General features: G+C 33.7%; 2 protein-coding genes and 1 pseudogene across 2 annotated transcripts; 2 read left to right on the top strand and 1 right to left on the bottom strand.

Annotated features, from left to right (window-relative positions):
- Nucleotides 1–2,112: 2,112 nt before the first annotated feature.
- On the bottom strand, nt 2,113–3,904 carry LOC124914562. Its single transcript, XM_047455141.1, has 6 exons — nt 3,438–3,904; nt 3,216–3,353; nt 3,068–3,136; nt 2,846–3,000; nt 2,402–2,753; nt 2,113–2,309 (listed from the first exon to the last, which is right to left on the bottom strand). The coding sequence occupies exons 1-6, from the start codon at nt 3,834–3,836 to the stop codon at nt 2,265–2,267; spliced, it is 1,158 nt and encodes a 385-aa protein (XP_047311097.1). The 5' UTR covers nt 3,837–3,904; the 3' UTR covers nt 2,113–2,264.
- A 2,382-nt stretch (nt 3,905–6,286) lies between these two features.
- On the top strand, nt 6,287–7,525 carry LOC124915725 (GDP-fucose transporter 1-like). The gene has a single exon (XM_047456489.1). The coding sequence runs from the start codon at nt 6,459–6,461 to the stop codon at nt 7,428–7,430; it is 972 nt and encodes a 323-aa protein (XP_047312445.1). The 5' UTR covers nt 6,287–6,458; the 3' UTR covers nt 7,431–7,525.
- Nucleotides 7,526–17,413: 9,888 nt separating this feature from the next.
- LOC124916789 lies at nt 17,414–17,890 on the top strand (annotated as a pseudogene).
- Nucleotides 17,891–20,203: the final 2,313 nt, after the last annotated feature.

The raw sequence follows: 20,203 nt of genomic DNA, 5'->3' as shown, positions 1-20,203 counted from the left end.
CTCTTTAGCCTTAGTGGCATATATAATTAATTAATTATCTACTTGCTGATGAAAAAGACATGAATGAATAAATAATGAATGCAATTAAATAATTAATCATCTCTAATAGAGACATTATCAAACCGATGATCTTAATCATCATCATCATGATCTCGACCGAATCATCAAACGAATGAATGCTCATGATCATTATGATCCATCCCTAACAACAGAGACATCATCACACAAACGAATGCTCATGATCAATCTGATCCATCTCTAACAAAAGAGACATCATCAAACGAATGTGAATGCTCATGATCATTATGATCCATCTCTAACAACAGAGACATCATCAAACGAATGTGAATGCTCATGATCATTATGATCCATTTCTAACAACAGAGACATCATCATCATCATCAAATGGAAATTCTGAATCTATTATTATTTATAAACATATCTAGCTAACAGTAAGTAAGTACTATTGTCTATTATGTACACATTAACAGTTAATTAATTTTATACAAGGAGCAAAACCTAGCTAGCTATTCCATTACAAGGAAGAAGAAGCAGGGAAGAGAAGTGAACATATCTGATCACCGCTTCTTGGAAAAGTCGGAAGCGAGTCGGGAGGCTATAGCTGAATGGTACATGACTTCGTGAAACGACGCTGTATCGGCTGCCGTCGTCAACAGCCGCAGATGCCTTGCCTTCTCCTCCGTAAAACCTCCTGGCGCGAATCGATCTGATTTATTCGCCTTCGCATTCGGACCTGATTCTATTTTTCCTTGAATCAAGCCAGACTTCTCCTCCTCATCATCATTGCTGCTGGAATCAACGTAATCATTGGACTCGGAGGCCGAATAGCCGCCGAAGAGTGGAGACCACCAATTACGATACGATCTGTGCCTGAATTGATCCGGATTCCGTTGAGAAGAAGATACAACAACAACGGATGCTGCTCTGAATCGCGCCGATCCGATCGGTATCACGTTGACCATCGCCATCTTTGTTCGGAAGAAACAAACAGATGGCGAGAAAGAGGGAGAAAAAATGCGTTTTACAAGGAAGGAAAAGGAAACTTGGACGCTATCAATAACTCATCAATGATATGATACGACAGTTATTGCCGTTTTCAAATCATACCATTCTCATCCTTCAATTTAAATCTTGCATTCAATTTTACCATCCAACAAAGAAATATCCAAACCCTAACCTTACAATTAGGTGTAAGCAAAATCGAAAAAATCTAATAGATAAAATGATATTGATTAAACCGGTTCATAATTTTCTGTAACGACCATGTCCATCAACAGTCTAGATTCTAGATAATATCGAACTCGTAACATTTTGTAAGAGATTTTTATTACTGAACATATTTCTAGGATATTAGGAAATTATGAATATGATATTTTTTTTGTTTTGATTAAAATTCGAGCTCATTACACTTATTCCTGCCATCACAAATGAATAAAATCAAATTAATATTTACATAATAAAGAATTTGATCATTGTCACGTTGTTGCAAGTATATGAAGTCTTTTGTGGAATTTGACTGGAATACAATGTGTTATGCCGGAAACTGTTAGTGACTATTGGGAGGCATGGATTGAGGCGACTAAAAATACGAGACTTAGAAGATGGGTCACAATCCCTATAATTTTCTGGTGGATTGTCTGGTTGGAAAAAAATCGGAGAACTTTTAACAACGAAAGTAGGCCGTTAAGGATTATTCACAATGTCATTATCATGACGATGTCGGAAATTAGATCTGGAAAACCAGTGGATTCATGTAGAGATCTTATTGCCGTTCTTAAAGATCTGTGAGTCAATTAATTATTATAATATAATTAATTTGTACCTAACTTTTTTTCTTCTTTTATGTTATGTTTTTATCGTTGTGTTTAAACGATTTTTTTATTAAATGTATCATTTTTAAAAAATAAAAAATAAAAAATTTGATATTCTTTTTTATAGAATTAAATCTAATTCTACTATTTTAAATATTAGATCAATTTGAGAATATTCTAAATATTTGATTCTATATATTTATTAATTAAAAACATGTTAAGATAGTTCAATTTTATTTTTTTTAATAAGTTAACTGTAAATCATCATTAATTAATTTATAAAAAAATTATACTCATTAAATTAAAAAGAGTTCTTCATTCAAAATTGCATTAGATACACCAAAATTGTAAATCGAATTTCATATACATGTTTAGCTATATGATTATCTTCCAAAGATAATTAATCAAATCTTCATTCTTTGTTGTTGATGACTAGTCCAATGAGAAATCTTCAAGCCAAATAAGAACTTCATTCCTCTGCATTAAAAAAACAATGATGATAAACCATAAACCCTAAACCAAACCAATTCAAAACTGTTTAGTAAACACACATCAATTTCAAACCTTACCATCTTATAACTCGGAGTTCGACCAGGATCATTATAGCGAGCAAACAAACAACCCGGTTCAGGTTTAAGACCATCATTGACTAATTTAGACCGAAGTTGTTTCTCAATGTCAAGAACATCATCCTCAATTGGTTTACCACTAAATTTCACAACTGCTGCAATCCCTCCTTCAACTTTCCTCAACTTAATTGCTTCTTCATCAGGATTTGGTAAGCTACTGATTTCCTTCCCGGATGGAATAACTATCTGGATCGAGACCTCACCACCATTAATTCCTTTATCAGATGTTTGAGTAAACACAGGAGTGGTCATGGGTATCTTTTCTTTTGAAGAATTCTTCCCAAAAATATACCTGTTCATTAATTCATTAATTGTTATTGTTCGTCAGATTGAAAGGAAGATTAAAAGAAACAAAAGGTTAAAGATTATATACACATTACTCACCCAGCAACAGCATTAAAGCCAGTTGATCCAGAAAGTTTTTCGCCATTTGTTTCTACAACAATGAAGGGAGAGTATTCCCTCACCTCATAATCTGCAGTTCTTCTTAGTATGCGATATTTTGGTGTCTCAAGATCTGGGGTTTTGTATATCCGAAGCTGCAAGAAGAAGATTACAAATGTATGAAAAAGAAACCATGATGGGTTTGATTCAGAAATGAATTACCTGTCTAAAAACATCCAAGAAACCTTCTACAGAGAAATACTCATTGTTCTGTATTGAATCCCAGTAGTCCTATAGAAGAAGAAACGATAATGAGGTATGATTTGAATGAAGGAGGAGACTTATACAGTTATATGTATAATAAACTTACGACATGACTGCAGAACTTCTGGGTATTTTGATTTATACCCATAACTGATGTACCTGTAAAGATCAAATCTGGTTTCCATGGAAGTAGAATGAACTTCATTACCATAGTCCATCTTGTGGTTATTTCATAAGGACCTGTCTATATATACAAGAACAAACTATTCATCAACATCATAATCAAGATCATCATTAGAGAAAGTGATAAAAAGGTGTGAAATTTTACCTGTCGGACCCAATGCAATTGAAAATCAGGTTTGAATAGGTTCTTGAGTAAAGATATGTTAAAGAGGTATCCAGTAATGGTATCATGTTTGGTGATTGGATCACGGAACTTGACTCGGTCGTCGTAAGCTGTCCGATCGATTCCCTGATCGTCGAAAAGATGGGGGAGGTCTTCGTAGAGGAAGTCTATTACTCGATTGATGTCAATGGTGGGCTCGACCAAGCTCAGTCTTACGATTGACTTGGTATTCCTGCCGGCGATGTGGGTTATGGAATTGAGATGTCTGGGGATGGAAGAGATGAAAAGTTTGGATGGTTTAGTGGAGATTCGCCGGGAAATGACGCACGAGGGAGGGAAAGTATGAGTGTGATGGAGGAAAAGGGCGGTTGTTCCGGCCATTTCTGTTGAAATATTTCATGGCGGACGATTGTAAAACCTTAGTTAGGGTTGAGGAAATCAGAGTGGTGGAGTGGAGAGTCCATGCTGCCACAACCTCAGCCGTAGAATAAATGATTGGATCACATTTTACTTTGCACGAAATCAAGCCAAATTCATTTGTTTTATGTTTTTTTTATTATGTTTTTTTGTGATACTAGAAAGAAAGGTTGAAGTAGAATAAAAACAACTAAACAATTTCGCAAATATTTTAAACATTAATTAAAATTAGTTTTAGTCGAGTGTTGTAGTAAACATAAAAAAAATGTTATCTCAAATTATAATTGATTATGACTGAAAATGTATATATTAATATAATGATGAACTTTATAAGAATTACTTAAGAAATAAATACTAACACGATACGGAGTATGAATAATAAACGATTCACCAACGACTTAAAGTATTATTCGTACTAACACGATACGGAGTATGAATAATAAACGATTCACCAACGACTTAAAGTATTATTCGAATTTTAAAAATTCAATAAAAAAAATATAATTTGATTAAGCCGAACAAAAACACAACACAAATCTAAGGAGTAAAAATAAAAACAAGATACCTTTATATATTATAAAATAATAATAAAAATACATAAAATAATGTCTTTTAAAAAGAAAAAAAGAATTATAGATAGAAAATATGATGTTTTTGTATATTAAATTCTTCTTTCATTTTTATATAAGTGATTTTAGATTTGGGTTCTATTGAAAACAGGGTAACTCAGAAAGTTACAATACGAGCTTAAAAACTATTTGAAAACACTTTTAAATAATGGTGGCTAAGGGTAATTGGGCCCAACTCCACACACTTCTTTTTCTAACGTTAATTATTTGTTTAGAAAATTATATATAATTATACTTAATTTTCAAAGTGTCTGGATTGTCGGAGTCGATAACTGATAACTGTAGTTAATTTGGATATATATGTGAGATTAAATGTATATTTGGATTGGATTATGTGTTGACCCGCTCATAAATTTAAAACGGTTAAAAATAAAATTAAAAATATTATATGTATGTTTCGAATTTACAACCGAACAAAACAAGTATAACGTTTTAACCAACTAGGCTAATGAGATTTTATATTTTTAATTCAACATCAAATTTAATGAACGACGAGACATTTTAATAATATATGTTTAACTTTTTAACTTTTATATATATATATATATATAACGATGTTTAATTTTCAAAGTGTCTGAATTGTCGGTTCGAGAGATGTGGTTAATTTGGATATATATGTGAGAGTAAATGGATATTTGAGTCGGATTGTGGATTGACTCGCCCAAAAACTTAATTCGGTTGAAAATAAAATTAAAAATGATATATGTATGTTTCGAACTTGCAACATAACAAAACAACTACAACGCTTTAACTTACTAAGCAAATAAGATTTTATATTTTAAATTCAACACCAAATTTGATTACGTGAGATATTTTAACAATATAAGTTTAACTTTTTAACTAAATAATATATATATATATATATAATGATACTTAATTTTTAAAGTGTTCGGATTGTTGGGTCGAAGTTGTGGTTAATTTGGATATATAGGATACTTGGGTCAGATTGTGGGTTGACTCGTTCATAAACTTAAAAATAAAATTAAAAATGCTATATGTATGTTTCGAATTTGCAACTTAAAACTTTATATTTTTTTATGAAATTGCCCCCGTTGCGAGACGCAGCCGGATGCCATGTGAAAAGTCCACATTCGCGAGAAGCAGCCGGCATTCGCGAGACGCAAATATCTTTTTTTTTAAGTATTTTTTTTTAAAAAAATTGAAAAAATTTGTGTCTCGCGATTGCCTGTTGCGTCTCGCGAATTCCGGTTGCGTCTCGCGATTGTGGACTTTTCACCAGGTATCTGGTTGCGTCTCGCGATTGTGGACTTTTCACAAGGCATCTGGTTGCGTCTTGCGATTGTGGACTTTTCACAAGGTATCTGGTTGCGTCTCGCAACCGGCGGTTGCGTCTCGCGACAAGGACAATTTCGTCAAAAGATATGAAGTGATCACCACCGCATTTAAAATTATGCGCTAGTCACTAACTCATTTACCTTATTCAGATCATTTCGTCAAATTTTTGAGTATTGTTCTTATTATAATGTCTCTCCTTTCAAAATTCTCCTACAAACAGACAAATAGTTTATTGAGTTACATATAGTATTATCAAGTTTTTAAAAATTGACTTTTAATTTATAGTTTGATTAATATGTATATTAATTTTATATTTAATTAAAAATATAATATTTATTAATTTGGTTGGATAAGAATGGTTGATACTTCATTATAATATATAAAATTGAAATATTTTAGTACAAGTTTTAAGGACTAATTTGAAAATTTTACAAAGAGTTTAAGGTCTATTTATGTATACTTCTTTTCCATTATCTCAAATGTTTGTTCTGTTTTTTCATGGCAATGACTATAGCTGACAATATCTTCAGAAGGGCTCAGAAGCTTCACGTGGAAATGGGTCCTTCTGTTCTTATTATTATTATAACTTTTTCACTCACTTTCTTAGTCATCGTCAATTTCAATTTTAGGGTTTCAATCTGAACAAAAAACCCAGATTTCCATGGCTTCATTTCGTTTTCAATTCTACTACCCAACAACCACAACTCTAGTCCTCGGCTACGCACTCTGTTCTAGCTTACTTTCCATTATAAACAAATACGCCATTACCCAATTCAACTATCCAGGTCTTCTCACATCATTCCAATACCTAACTTCAGTATCAGGAGTTTACATTTTACGCAAATTAGGGTTCTTAAACCACGACCCATTCACGTTAAAAACCGCCAAGAAATTCTTCCCAGCCGCCGTCATCTTCTACCTCGCCATCTTCACAAACACAAATCTCCTCCGTCACGCCAATATCGATACTTTCATAGTTTTCCGATCAATGACTCCATTATTAGTCGCCGTCGCCGACACCACATTCCGACATCAACCATTCCCATCGAAACTAACATTCTCGTCTCTCCTTGTCATCTCCGGCGGCGCTGTTGGGTATGTTTCAACTGATCTGGGTTTTACACTGACTGGTTATTCATGGGCATTTGCTTATTTGATCAGTATTACTACAGATATGGTTTATATTAAACATATGGTGACTAATCTTGGTTTGAATACTTGGGGTTTTGTTTATTATAACAATTTGTTATCATTAATGATGTCTCCATTGTTTTGGGTTATTACTGGTGAATATTCTGATGTTGTTAATGATTTGGGAGGGGAATTGAGGTTTGATTTGAATGCTTTTTTGGCTGTTTGTTTGTCTTGTGTTCTTGGATTGGTGATTAGTTTCTTTGGATTTGCGGCTAGGAAAGCGATATCTGCAACGGCTTTTACTGTTACTGGGGTTGTGAATAAGTTTCTTACGGTTGGGGTTAATGTTTTGATTTGGGATAAACATGCGAATCCATTTGGATTGGTTTGTCTTTTGTTTACTATTGGTGGTGGTGTTCTTTATCAACAATCTGTTGTTGTTAATGATGTTGCTCCCAAACTTGAAGAAGAAGAAGAGGGTAAAATTTTAGGGGTTTGAATTTTGAATTGTATGTAAGGTTTTAGGGAAACTTGAATTGTTTATGTCTATGTTTTTCATTTCAAATGATCATGATCTTTAATCATGTTAATCAAGTTATAGAGTTTGAGTTTGTTTGATGATGAGTTATTTGTATTTTTAGGAAATTATAAATTATTTGAATTTTTTTTTAAATAAAGTAAAATTATAGTGAAGAATCCTATGAACCCAACTACCATAGCATTAATGATGATTAGATGTTCTGTTTGGATTTATTGTAAAATAAATAGTTATTTAAAAAAATGTTTGAGTGGGGATATTTTTTTTAAAAATAACATAATTTTATTAAATAAAAAGGCACAGATAAAATATTAAAAGAATTCAGAATTTTGACAGAATAAGTACAGAGTGAAAGAACCGGGAAATTGGACGAAATGACCCTAAAAATAGGCCTATTTGCCTCCGTGGTCATCTTTAATAAAATTTGATCTGATGACCACTTATTTTTTTTTGACGAATTTACCATTTTCGCGTAACGCGAAGGGATTTCGCGTTTCGCGAAGTGAAACAGTATTGATATATATACTCAAATTTTTTCATTTCTCTCATTTTCTTTCTCTCTCATGCTTTCTTTCCTCCTGAGTTTGTCGCCGGCGGCGTAAACTCCGGCGACGGCGACTCCTATGAACTAAATCTACAAGATAAGAAACCTAATCCCCGAATCTATGTTTATATAACAGATTTATGTTCTTATTTGTATTTCTTAATGAAACCCTAACCCTAAATATGTTCTTTTTGGTGATATTGGTTAATATTGGTTCATATTGAATCATATTTGTTCATATTGGGTCATATTTGTTCATATATGTTCATATTTGTTCATATTGGTTTATTAGTTTGTTCATCTTATTGATTGTTCTTTTGGCTGTGATGATATTTGCAGATGATATCGTTTCTGCTAGTTACTTAACGAAGCGTTAAGTACTTAGCGAAGCGTTAAGTACTTAACGTTTCGCTAAGTACTTAACGTTTCGCTAAGTACTTAACGCTTCGCTAAGTACTTAACGTTTCGCTAAGTACTTAGCGTTTCTGCACGCGCGCGTAGGAAGACGAAGAGGCGCGCGTATATGCACGCGCCATACCATATATTTTAAAAAATCAAACATTTCGACATTCATTTCTTCCATTTTCCCTCTTCTCTCGATTCCTCTCTCTCTACTACAACCGTCTCACTGAAGAAGACTTTGACAAGGCCGATCTGCCCGTCCCCCTCGTGTCCTCCCTCTCTATCATTGATTCCCCATAAATCTCAGGTTTGTTTTTTTTGGTTGTTGCATGTCTTTTTTTGGTTATGGGTTTTCATATTTGCATGTTTAGTTTTAGGGTTTTGGCTGTTTCAGTTTATTTGGTTAGGTTTAGCGTTTAATGTATGTTTTTGGTTATTGATTATTGCCTTATATTTGCATGTTTGTTTCTGGTTGTTGGTTATTGTTTCTGGTTTAGGGATTCGCGAAGTTCTTAACGCTTCGCTAAGTACTTAACGCTTCGCTAAGTACTTAACGCTTCGCTAAGTACTTAACGCTTCGCTAAGTACTTAACGCTTCGCTAAGTACTTAACGCTTCGCTAAGTACTTAACGCTTCGCTAAGTACTTAGCGAAGCGTTAAGTACTTAACGTTTGGTGTGGTCTATGTATTTGTTCTTACATTTTTGTTGTTGTTCCTTTTGTAGATGGCAGAAACCACCGTTCCTGATTTTCCTGGACGGATTTCTTGGAAAAGCGCCCTCTGCCTGAAGAAGATTGTTATGAAGTTTGAGGAAATGGATCTTGTGGAGAAGGTGTACAATACCCAATTCAGATATATAGTCTCTGCGCCAGTGTTGCAGTTCTCAGGAACTATTGTACATCACATGTTGCTTAGGAGGGTAACCTCAACCTCCAAGGAGATAACTTTCAATATCAATGGGCAAGAACTTGTGTTTGGTATGAAAGAGTACGCCTTGGTGACGGGCCTAAACTTCGGAAGGTTTCCTGAGGTGAACGAAGAAGAATGCCGAGGTTGTCCACCTCTGTTGGTAAAATATTTTAAAGGGAAGACGAGTGTAGTAATGCAAGAGTTGGAGACTGCTTTTTTGAAATGTAGAGATAAGGAAGATGCTTGGAAGATGGGGCTGGTATGCCTGATTTGCTAGTACCTATTTTCATTTGACCCAAGGAGGGTGGTATTTGCAAAAATCCTCCACATGGTCGAAGACGAGGAAAGTTTCCTCCGATTTCCTTGGGGGAAGGTGACCTTTAGAGCCACCCTCAAAGGTTTGAACAAGAACATGAGACATCTTAGTCACAAATATTATAAGAAGAAGAAAAAGAGTACTGATCCTTATGCTCCTTTTGCTTATAACATTTATGGGTTTGCACTGGCATTTCAAGTGTGGACATATGAGGTCATCAAAGGTTTTGTTCCTAAATTTGCTAGAAAGAATGAGCTTATGACTGCGACTCGAGTATTTATAGGAATCTCGATCCATACATGAGACCTTTGTGTGAGATGTTTCCACGAATATATGCAATGGGAGCCAGTGATGCTGAGCTACAACGGTATCCTAATTTCAATTTCCAGAAACTGACATATAAAAGGTTGCCACACCCAGCCAAAAATGCAGTCGCCAAATATGGGGAAGTCCCTAGAGCAGCAGAAAGTGGGAATTGTGGTGTATTTATGCTTATGCACATGGAATACTTGACTGCTGGTTTAGGTGTAGAGAATGTGACTTCCAATGAAATGGAGTTTTTTCGACAAAAGATGGCGGTCCGGTTATTTCATCAAATTACAGAACCTTAGTTTGTATTGTAATCGTTTATTGATTTTTGGATAGAACTTGACTTGTGCTTATGTATTCTGAACTTGTATTACTTTTTGGGTAGAACTTCAACTTAAGTTACATTTCATGTTAAAATATTTGTAGTTTTAATGTAGTCTGGTTGGTTGGTAGTCTGATATTTACATACCAAAGAATTGAACATATAAATCAATGTACATAAATCATACCAAGTAACTAACTTAAACTCACTTAAACCAAGTTTTACTTAACGAAGCGTTAAGTACTTAACGAAGCGTTAAGTACTTAACGAAACGATAAGTACTCCTTCAGTACACAGATAAACTAGATACAACATACAGATTACAACTTATCCGATTACAACTTATCCGAGTACAACTTATCCGAGTACAACTTATCCGAGTACAACTTATCCGAGTACAACTTATCCGAAAACATAATACAACTTATCCAAAACATAATACAACTTATCCAAAACACTTATACAACTTATTCCAATCAATTTAAAGGCTCATATTGTTGAGATGATGGCTCGTGCTGTTGAGAAGATGAGTCATGATGCTTAGATGATGATGCTTTTGCAGTAGATGGAGCAGGCATGACTGCTTTGCATGTGGCCCTATTATGTCCTAGTCCACCACATGAGCTGCATCGTCTCGGAACCTTACGTACCTCACCTTGAGATGACCTACGCTTTGTTTGTGGGCACCCTTTCTTAACCTTGACAGGTGGTTTTAGACATACGCGTTCCTTGATCATTTCGGGAATATCCCAATCGTCTTCATCACCAGCAGGGTAACATGTCTCCGCATATGCATTCATCCAAGATTCAGTTGTGTAATATCTGTAAGAATGGAAAATAAAACGATTAAACAATTGGTTAAATAGATTGAACATGTGAGCTGAATAATACCTTGAACAAAAGTCATAACAAACCAAATTGCGGTGACGGGCAGCAGCCATTGCATGAGTACAAGGAAGACCAGAAACTTCAAATACCCTACAAGTGCAGTTCATGTCTTTCAAATTGACTTTAAAATGAGACTCATTGTCATGCACATAAAACTCGAATCGGTTAAGCGATGATACTGTATAGAATCTAGCCTTCTCGAATCCCTCACGTAACCACTTTTCATATGTTGGAGATAACACTTCTCGGTGGTTGGACGCTCTTTCTCTTCTCTCATTAAACCAACCTTGTATTGTCAATCTTAAATACTCGGCCATTGAGGAAATGGGGTACTTTCTGGCTTCCCTGCTCTGACTATTAAAACTCTCAGCATAATTGCTTGTTAGTTGATTGTATCGCTTACCGGGGAAAAATGCTCTACTCCATCTTTGAAATCCAATTTCTTCCAAATAGGCAGCAATCCTATTATCTTTAACCCTTATCTTGTCAAAAAAACGATTGAATTCGTGGACAGTGTACGCACGAGAAGCCATATCAAACTCCATATGACAATTATCAGTTTTGAATTTCGCGTTGATATTCATCTTTATGTGATATGTGCACGCACCGTGGTATGCTTCTGGAAAAACAGCACATAAGGCATTGGCGATGCTTGGGTGTCTATCGGATACGAAGACGAGATCATCAACTAATCCAATTGCTTCTCTCAATTTTTGCATAAAATAAGTCCAAGAGTTATTATTCTCTGAATCAACAACTCCGAATGCGACAAGATATAATTGTTCATTAGCATCTAATGCAATAGCCACCAATAGTTGACCTCCCACCTTGTGCTTAAGAAAACTGGCATCAACACACAATACGGGACGACAAAATGCTTTGAAACCCCTAATAGAGAGGCCTAGGGACATGAACATATACTTGAAGTGCCCGACCTCGTCTGTTTGGATGTCTGTTATGGTACCAGGATTATGCTTCTCCAACATGTATAGGTATGAGGGTAATTTTTCATATGAATCCTCAACCGTTCCTCGCACCGCCACTAATGCCATTTCCCTAGCCCTCCAAGCCTTATTATAAGTCAAATTTACCCCATAAGTTGCCTGCATGTCTTCAATTATTTTCTTAGGCAAGTGATTATGGTGATGGTCCATATACTTACTCTTCACGCACTGCCCAATAACCCATGCTGGTGTTTGCATTTTTTTCTCTAGCCTAGATAGAACTGAGCATGAGTGTTGTTGGTCGAATTTCCGGATCTCAAACATCTCAGATAATTTACCTTTCACGGCACGCAATCTCCACTTGCATTTCTCATCCAAACATTTCACATACCAAAGATGTTTTCTTGACTTCTCCACCTTGAATTCAAAATGATTAGCCATCGCATATTTATATAGCATCAGTTGTAGTTCTTTTTTATTTTCAAACAAGGCACCGACTTCCAATACAGTTTCAGTAGTTAACGCCAACGCAAATGAGGGGTCTGTCGGTGATATGTCTGTCGGTGATATGTCTGTCGGTGATATGTTTGTCGATGGTGTACCAAATGATGATCTTCTTGCACTACATGGTGTACCCAATGATGATTTTCTTGCACTAGTAGGTGTACCCGTTGATGCTCTTCTCGCACTATGTGGTGTAGGTATCGATGCATGCAAGTCCTGAGTAAGTGGGATGTGAGGCAAAGAGTTATCTCCGGCTTCATTACTTTCAACAAAGACCTCCGAGGGTAAAGCTTCTGGTACAATTTTCTGAGTAAATTGTGGGAGAATACTTTCTTGAGTTGGGTAGGTAAGTAGTGGTATCTTTTCTTTAGTAAATTATGACTTCTCTACTACAGACACACACAATGGTGACACAGTTCGACCCAAAATCAAGCGTGATAAATATATGTTCAGATCCTCATCATCTTCAATAAAAACGGGTTTAGGATTTGTGATATTCGGAATATAATACTTCACTTGCAGCACTAAATCATAGGTAGATTTCTGCACTTGAAGTCTTTCATGGAGTTTATCAATTAATTCAGCATAACGAGTACTTTGGGGTAAATCCAATGTTTTGATTGAAGAGGCATCAAAAAACCATATTCCATTAGCATCAACTTTCCACTCTCCATTATAGAAAACGAAAACTTCGGCTGCAAGAAAAATTGGAAACGGGATAATTAATACTGTGAAATGGAAACCCTTCGCGAAACGGGAAGTACTTAGCGAAACGGGAAGTACTTAGCGAAACAGGAAGTACTTCGCGAAACGGGAAGTATCATCAGATGAAACCCTAAACAACACAGTGATTCGAAAATGCATAAATGAACAACAATAAACTTGAAATACATAAACTTACCAATTGTTACAGTGCTTGTGCTCGTCGTGGAGCTCATTGAGTGTCGCCGTTGAACTCCGTCGTCGGCGAGATTAGAGAGAAGGAGGAGAAAAGCGGAAGGGAAGAAAGAGAAGGGAAGAAAAGAAATGAAAAAAAGATGGCCGGATTTTATTATATAGTAAGGGTATTCTGGACTTTTCACAACGTCTCACTTCGCGAAACGCGAAGTCCCTTCGCGTTACGCGAAAAGGGTAAATTCGTCAAAAAAAAAAAGTGGTCATCAGATCAAATTTTATTAAAGATGACCACGGAGGCAAATAGCCCTATTTTTAGGGTCATTTCGTCCAATTTCCCAAAGAACCAACCATATAAAAAATAACAATAAGAATGAGAACAGAATTGAATGACATAAAAAACGAATTTTAAAACGTTTTAAAATCAGAAATATTTGTGACTTTTTCAAATACAATACTCCATTTTTTATAAATCAGCTAATTATTTTACAAGTGAAAATTCTTTTCACCTTGAAATGGGGAAATTTGACTAAATAACCAAAAAAATGAGGTTATTTTAGCAGGTGCTAAGTTACTAATTAAATTGCGCTTATGTTCTTTTTATTTTATTTTTGACGAAATTGCCCTTGTAGCGAAACGCTAAGGGACTTAGCGTTTCGCTAAGTGGTAATGTGTGAAATGTCTAGATTACCCTTACTATTTAATATATCCCAGCCTATTTTTTTTTCATTTCTTTTTTTCTCCTTCTCTCTCTTACCGCTCTTCTCCTCCTTCTCTCTAAACTGGGCGGCAGCGATCAGCGGCGATGGCGAAATCCACGACGATGAGCTCCACGACGAGCACAAGCACGGTTCCACTTGGTACGTTTATCCTATGATACTTCAAGTTTATTATTGATGTTTGGTTTATGAATCTTCGAATCTGTTGTTTAGGGTTTACTTTCCGTTTCGCTAAGTACTTAGCGTTTCGCTAAGTGCTTAGCGTTTCGAAATGGATATATTAAACCCTATTTTATTATTATTATTATGCATTGTTAAGCTATCTAGAGATTTCCCCATCTCTTTTGAAGATTATACATAATACAAAGGATATGTTAAGCATTTTCAACCATTTAGATAATTTTGGACAAAGTCTGTCTGTTTAAAGTACATAGATATATTTTCTTATGGTGTATATTGAAGATTATTATGTATTTAGATAATCAAGAAACGGAAATAATAGCAGTAGTAGATAGATAGATGATAGATAATCTTGGACAAAGTCTGTCTGATCCTTTGCTCCCTGTGTATGTACAATTTCATCAAAACCTTTACATTTTATTTGCTGTTAACTTGTTTGATTTATAGAAAGAGTTAAGAGCAGTAGTAGATAGATAGATGATAGATGATTAACATTGTTGAGAATGAACTGAACTACATGCAGCACTAAAGGTCCAGCAGTGGTAGGATGGGATAGGTGGTTTCAAGGAGCTCATAACTCACGAGGAGAACACAAGCGCTGGATTTGAGGTAATCTTCTTCTACTTCTTCCCCAATCCCCGTCAAGACATGGAGAAGAAACATATACATCATCCAGACAGGGGAGATTGAAGGAAGATAATTTGTTGTAATTTTTTAATATAGCTAGAGAGAAAGAGAGAAAGAGAGGTGGGATGTTGATGAAGTTGGTGTTTTTTGGCTTTGTAATTTTGGTTATTGTTGTTGTAATTCTGTCATTGTTATAATTGCCATTGGTTACTAATGAATTTGATCACAATTCTCTTTTCTTACTTCTTTTGTTTGTTTGTATATGTTCAAGTTTGGCTGCAATAATGACGAGTTTCTTCTTTACATCCATTTCGATGAAACATTGATTTTAAAACACAATAGACTTTCCAATAAATGTTCTTTTGAAGTTTTATTGAGGCTGACGACATCTTGTTCCTAACTGTTGTTGCTACCTGCATTGTGGGGTCCTCCGTTGTTGGTAAACGAAACACGACTCTATGAACCCGAGGAAAGGACTGGAGCTTTTTGTAGTGCTAGCAGGAGCCCCGAAACTTTTTGTAGTGTTAGCAAGAACAAATATTATTTGTTTATTTGTATCAATTACTGTAAATATGTACTTCACTAATAAACTATAAATACCTTTATAGGGTACCTCTTGAGCTTGATTATATTGGTCTCGAGGTACTTTTAGTATATTTCTTCACGGGTAACGATACTTGTATCAAAACCGACCCGATAGTAGGAATAAGGTGTCACGAAGAGTATCTCTTGAATCTTAAAGAGATCGCGACGACTAAATCCCCATCATAAAACCACAGTTAATATAGTGATATATTTGTGGTTTGTTTTGGATATTTATAGTCTATTTTCTCACGTCTTACAATAACTAATATACTTTCAAATAATTATATATAAAAACAATCAAAATAAAAAGAAGATGAATGTCAAAAGTACTGAAAAAAGGAACATTATATATTAATGCCACAAGAAGCACACAAGTTAAAATAATTATATCTACATAGTCAAGTTTAGTTTAGTTGTCTCTAGCAACCTTATAAAAAGAAAGAACATGAACTGTATTTGCTGCAACAAACAGCAAAATATCGTCATCATCTTAATCTTAAGTAGCATTCACACACACATAACTAATAATAATAATAATAATACATCATTCCATCCATCCCGATCTAAACAAAGAGTCTTCATCATAAAGGCAACAATAAGTCGCAAAGCTCAGTATTTGTACTCATGGGAGTGATGATCTTCAAAAAATGGATTATAACTATCGCTCCTCATCTTTGACTCTTTATCAGTCTGCACCATATGCAAGAGATTTCAGTGAAATTTTCAATTAGTTGCATAAAACATTTTTTTCATACCCTTATCTGAACAAGGTCTAAAAAAGAAACGACGTTGCGGGGATAACATATAATAACAAAAACAATTCTTTACAACTAAAGAAACAAAAAGGTAAACACTTAGCGAAACGGTAAGCACTTAGCGAAACAGTAAGCACTTAGCGAAACGGTAAGCACTTAGCGAATCTTCCCTGAAACGGAATCAATATGAACCAAATAAGAACAAGTTAAATCGAAGGGTTTGAAATAAAGATAAGATAATAGAAACATGAACATAAATCGAATTAGGTTAAGGTTTGAAATGAAGATCTTCTTCTCCTTTTTTCTTCGACCTTCAAATCCTTAGAATCCTTCACCTGCATGCAAAATAAGTTTAGGGTTGGGTTTGAAATGAAGATCGTGTAAATAAAAACATAAATCGATTTAGGTTAGGGTTTGAAATCAAGATCATGTAAGTTATGCCGCCTCCGTCGACGTAGCCGCCGCATCTGTCGTCGTAGCCGCCGCCTCCGTCGCCGCCGTCAAAGAAAGAACAAGAGAAGAGAGAGAAAGAAAATGAAGGAAATGGAAAAATTTAAGTATTTATACTAAACCTAATTCACTTAGCGAAACGCTAAGTCCCTTAGCGTTTCGCTACAAGGGCAATTTCGTCAAAAAAATATAAAAAGACCACGAGCGCAATTTAATTAGTAACTTACCACCAACCAGCTCAAATAACCTCATCTTTGAGGTTATTTAGTCAAATTTCCCATGAGTGAGTGTGGATTGATTTTGAGTAGGCGTATATATATATTTTTTTATTAAAAATATTTATAATGTATTAACATATAAAATATGGCAAATTATCTAGGTGACCCTCAAATTACTTTGATCGCTTACTTTTAGTTCTTGAATTATTTTTTAAAAGAAATTACCCCTTAAACTTTTTGAAATGTCACCAATGACACTCAAACTATCAAAAAGGGTCACCAAAGGCCCTTCTATCAATTTTTCCGTTACAACATAAAATACAGAGCCATCTCTCTACTTTGCTCCAGTTCCTAGTCTCATATCTACCTAAAATCGATCGTCGCTCCACTACGAAATTACCTCAAAAGCCATCATCGATCAAATACAAATCTATCTTCATCACCATTGTTGCTCTAGGACATTGCTAAAATGTCTTCGGCAGGACCATAAGATATTTACTTGTCAACATATCTCGCAAGCTATCTTGATAATAAGTTGATTGTATTGTTGCGAGATGAAAGAAATCTTATGGGCATACTTCGTTCCTTTGACCAATTTGCAAATGCGGTGCTGGAAGGTGCTTGTGAAGGAGTTATAGTTTTTTATATTTATTGTGGCATTCTCTAGGTCTATATATTATTTGAGAGGAGAATGTGCTTCTAATTGGTGAAATGGATTTGGAGAAGGAAGAATTTTCTCTTCACGTGACCTCTATTTCAGTTGCAGAAATAACAAGTACGCAAAAGGTGGAAAGGAAAGCTTCGGATTTGAAAGGTACAATGAGAAGGAGAATGGAATTCCTTGACATGGATTAATTGATGATCATTGTGATTGTGTATTTATGTATCCATCCATTTCGGTCGGGACTTTTAGTCCAAACCACAAAACCTACCTACCTAATATTGTGTTTCTTCTTTTCCAAAGATTTGCATATTTTTTATAAGGAGAATCCTTAGTTGAGAGAAGGGTCTGCTAGAGAAGCCCTACGTTGCGATAAATGTTTGAGTTCTTGAGATCGGTGCGAGAGAAGGGTATGTTAGAGGGGTAAAGAGTGACATGAGATAAAGTTTATAGTATTGGAGAAATTACTTGGATGATTAGACCTATAAATTGAGATTTTGGTTCCAATTGAGTATATGGTAAGGACTTGTTGTTGTATATCTAGTTCTTAGTAGAGAACCGATATGTAAATATATTTGTTTGATTTGTGGAATATATTCACAGTATATGGTAGATTTTTTTGTCTTTTTAACTACAGTGACTAGTAAAAAACAGAGAATGAAGCATATGATTGGAAAATTAATATTTTAGGGCTTAGTACATGAATATTATAAACTACAATAGCATGTCTTCTTAATTGCAGTGTGTTATTGCTCTTTATGTTTTTAATTGTAATTTTTTGCATTTTTAATTATAGTGCATAAAAGATGATTATTGATATATTTAGTACTTTGTAATGAATATTATTAGTATGGCATTGATGTTATAATTGTTTAATCACATTCGCATTTTTATCTTATTTGGCATTATTATATAAAACAAAAAAAAAACTTAGAATATGAAGTTGCAATTGTTTAAAACTCTATTATAATCTATCAATATTTGTAAAAAGATAAATATTTATAATTGTAATAGAACAAATTATCTTCAAATTTGGTCATAAAAAAAAAAATCAAGATTGAATATGTTGATAGTTTTGGGGAGAAGTAATTCAAGAGTTAAAAACCAACTATCAAAATAGTTGGAAGACCAAAAGTAAACTATTATAATAGTTGGAGGGCTTTTAGTTAGAACTGTTAGGTTTAACGGAAATATTGACAGAAGGCCATTGGTGACCCTTTCTGAAAATTTGAGGGCGATTTGTTTTCAAAATTAGTTTAAGGGCTAAAAGTACGCGATCGAAGTACTTTGAGGGCCACATAGATAATTTTCTATATAAAATAAAACAAAATTTAAATAAAAAATAATTTAGTATTTTGTTTAATTAATTGAGTGATGTGATTAATGAGAGATGATGAATTGATGTTTGATTATAGTTGTATTTTAAAAAAATATCTAATCCAAACAAGTTCTAACTTCTAAGGCATTGTTACATATTGGTTATTTAAGGATAAAATTTAAATTATGAGTTTTTAATTGGTTTAATAAAAAAATTTATTTAAAAATTATAAAAATAAATAAATAAATTTTAATATTTTAGTTGATAAAAAATGATTGTATAGTTAGAATGTTAGTGATGTAATTAAAAAAACAAGTTGGATAAAAAAATCAAAAAAATCAAATCAAACAGGCTCTAAGGGCTTGTTCCATATTGTTTTTTTTTTTTTTATAATTTTGTGAGGTTTTGTTAAAAAAAACTTTGTTTAATGAAAATAAATAAATTATTTGTGTTTTTAATTTTGTTAAATTATTATAATTTTTTATATTATCTAATTATTATTGATAGTTTGTTGAAATTGTTCTTTGTTTATGTACCAATTACCAATCAATATTACTTGTAGTAGTTAGGCTCCATTATTAATTAGATTGGTTAGGATTCTTCACAAAATTTAAACATAATTATACTTTATCAATATCATATTGAATGATTATATATTTTCTAAGTCATAATTATTTGAATATTAATCTTATAAATAAATTATTTATAAATTAGTTTTAAAATATTTAATTAATTAAAATTAACTGAAAATCATTAACAACAATTTTTTTTATTAAACAAACACAAAAATAAAGTTACTACAAATATATTATTAAAAAATATATTTTAATTGCAGATCATCAATAATATTAATAGAGTTAATTTGAGTATGAGTCATAAATATATGTTTGTCATATATCTTTTAAATATACTTTTGACAAAAAAAAGAAAGTATATTTTATATAAAAAAAAAAATTCATAATAAGCCAAAACTTTGAAACTTGATGAATTATTATAAAAATATTATAGTCACAAAACCTATTAATTTTTTCTTACTTAATAACATTGAAGGTATTTGGACATCTCTATAATTTGTCTATATAAGTTTTATTTATAAATTTGAAGTGTTAGAATTATTAATTTTCAATTATAAGGTTATGTAATAGTAAAATAATTAAAGGGAACAATGCACCCAAGTTTGGGCTGAGAA

The sequence above is a fragment of the Impatiens glandulifera genome, chromosome 9 (genome assembly GCF_907164915.1).
Source record: "Impatiens glandulifera chromosome 9, dImpGla2.1, whole genome shotgun sequence".
Taxonomy (NCBI): Eukaryota; Viridiplantae; Streptophyta; class Magnoliopsida; order Ericales; family Balsaminaceae; genus Impatiens; species Impatiens glandulifera.
The sequence above is the reverse complement of the archived record's forward strand: the minus strand, read 5'-3'. Positions and strand labels throughout refer to the sequence as shown.

Excerpts from the sequence above, each read along its gene's own strand:
- LOC124915725 (XM_047456489.1), top strand. The coding sequence starts at position 6,459 with ATGGCTTCATTTCGTTTTCAATTCTACTACCCAACAACCACAACTCTA.
- LOC124914562 (XM_047455141.1), bottom strand. The coding sequence starts at position 3,836 with ATGGCCGGAACAACCGCCCTTTTCCTCCATCACACTCATACTTTCCCT. Across the intron at positions 3,354-3,437 it reads AATTGCATTGGGTCCGACAG|ACAGGTCCTTATGAAATAAC; the intron begins GTAAAATTTCAC and ends TTGTATATATAG. Across the intron at positions 2,310-2,401 it reads GAACTCCGAGTTATAAGATG|AGGAATGAAGTTCTTATTTG; the intron begins GTAAGGTTTGAA and ends TTTTTAATGCAG.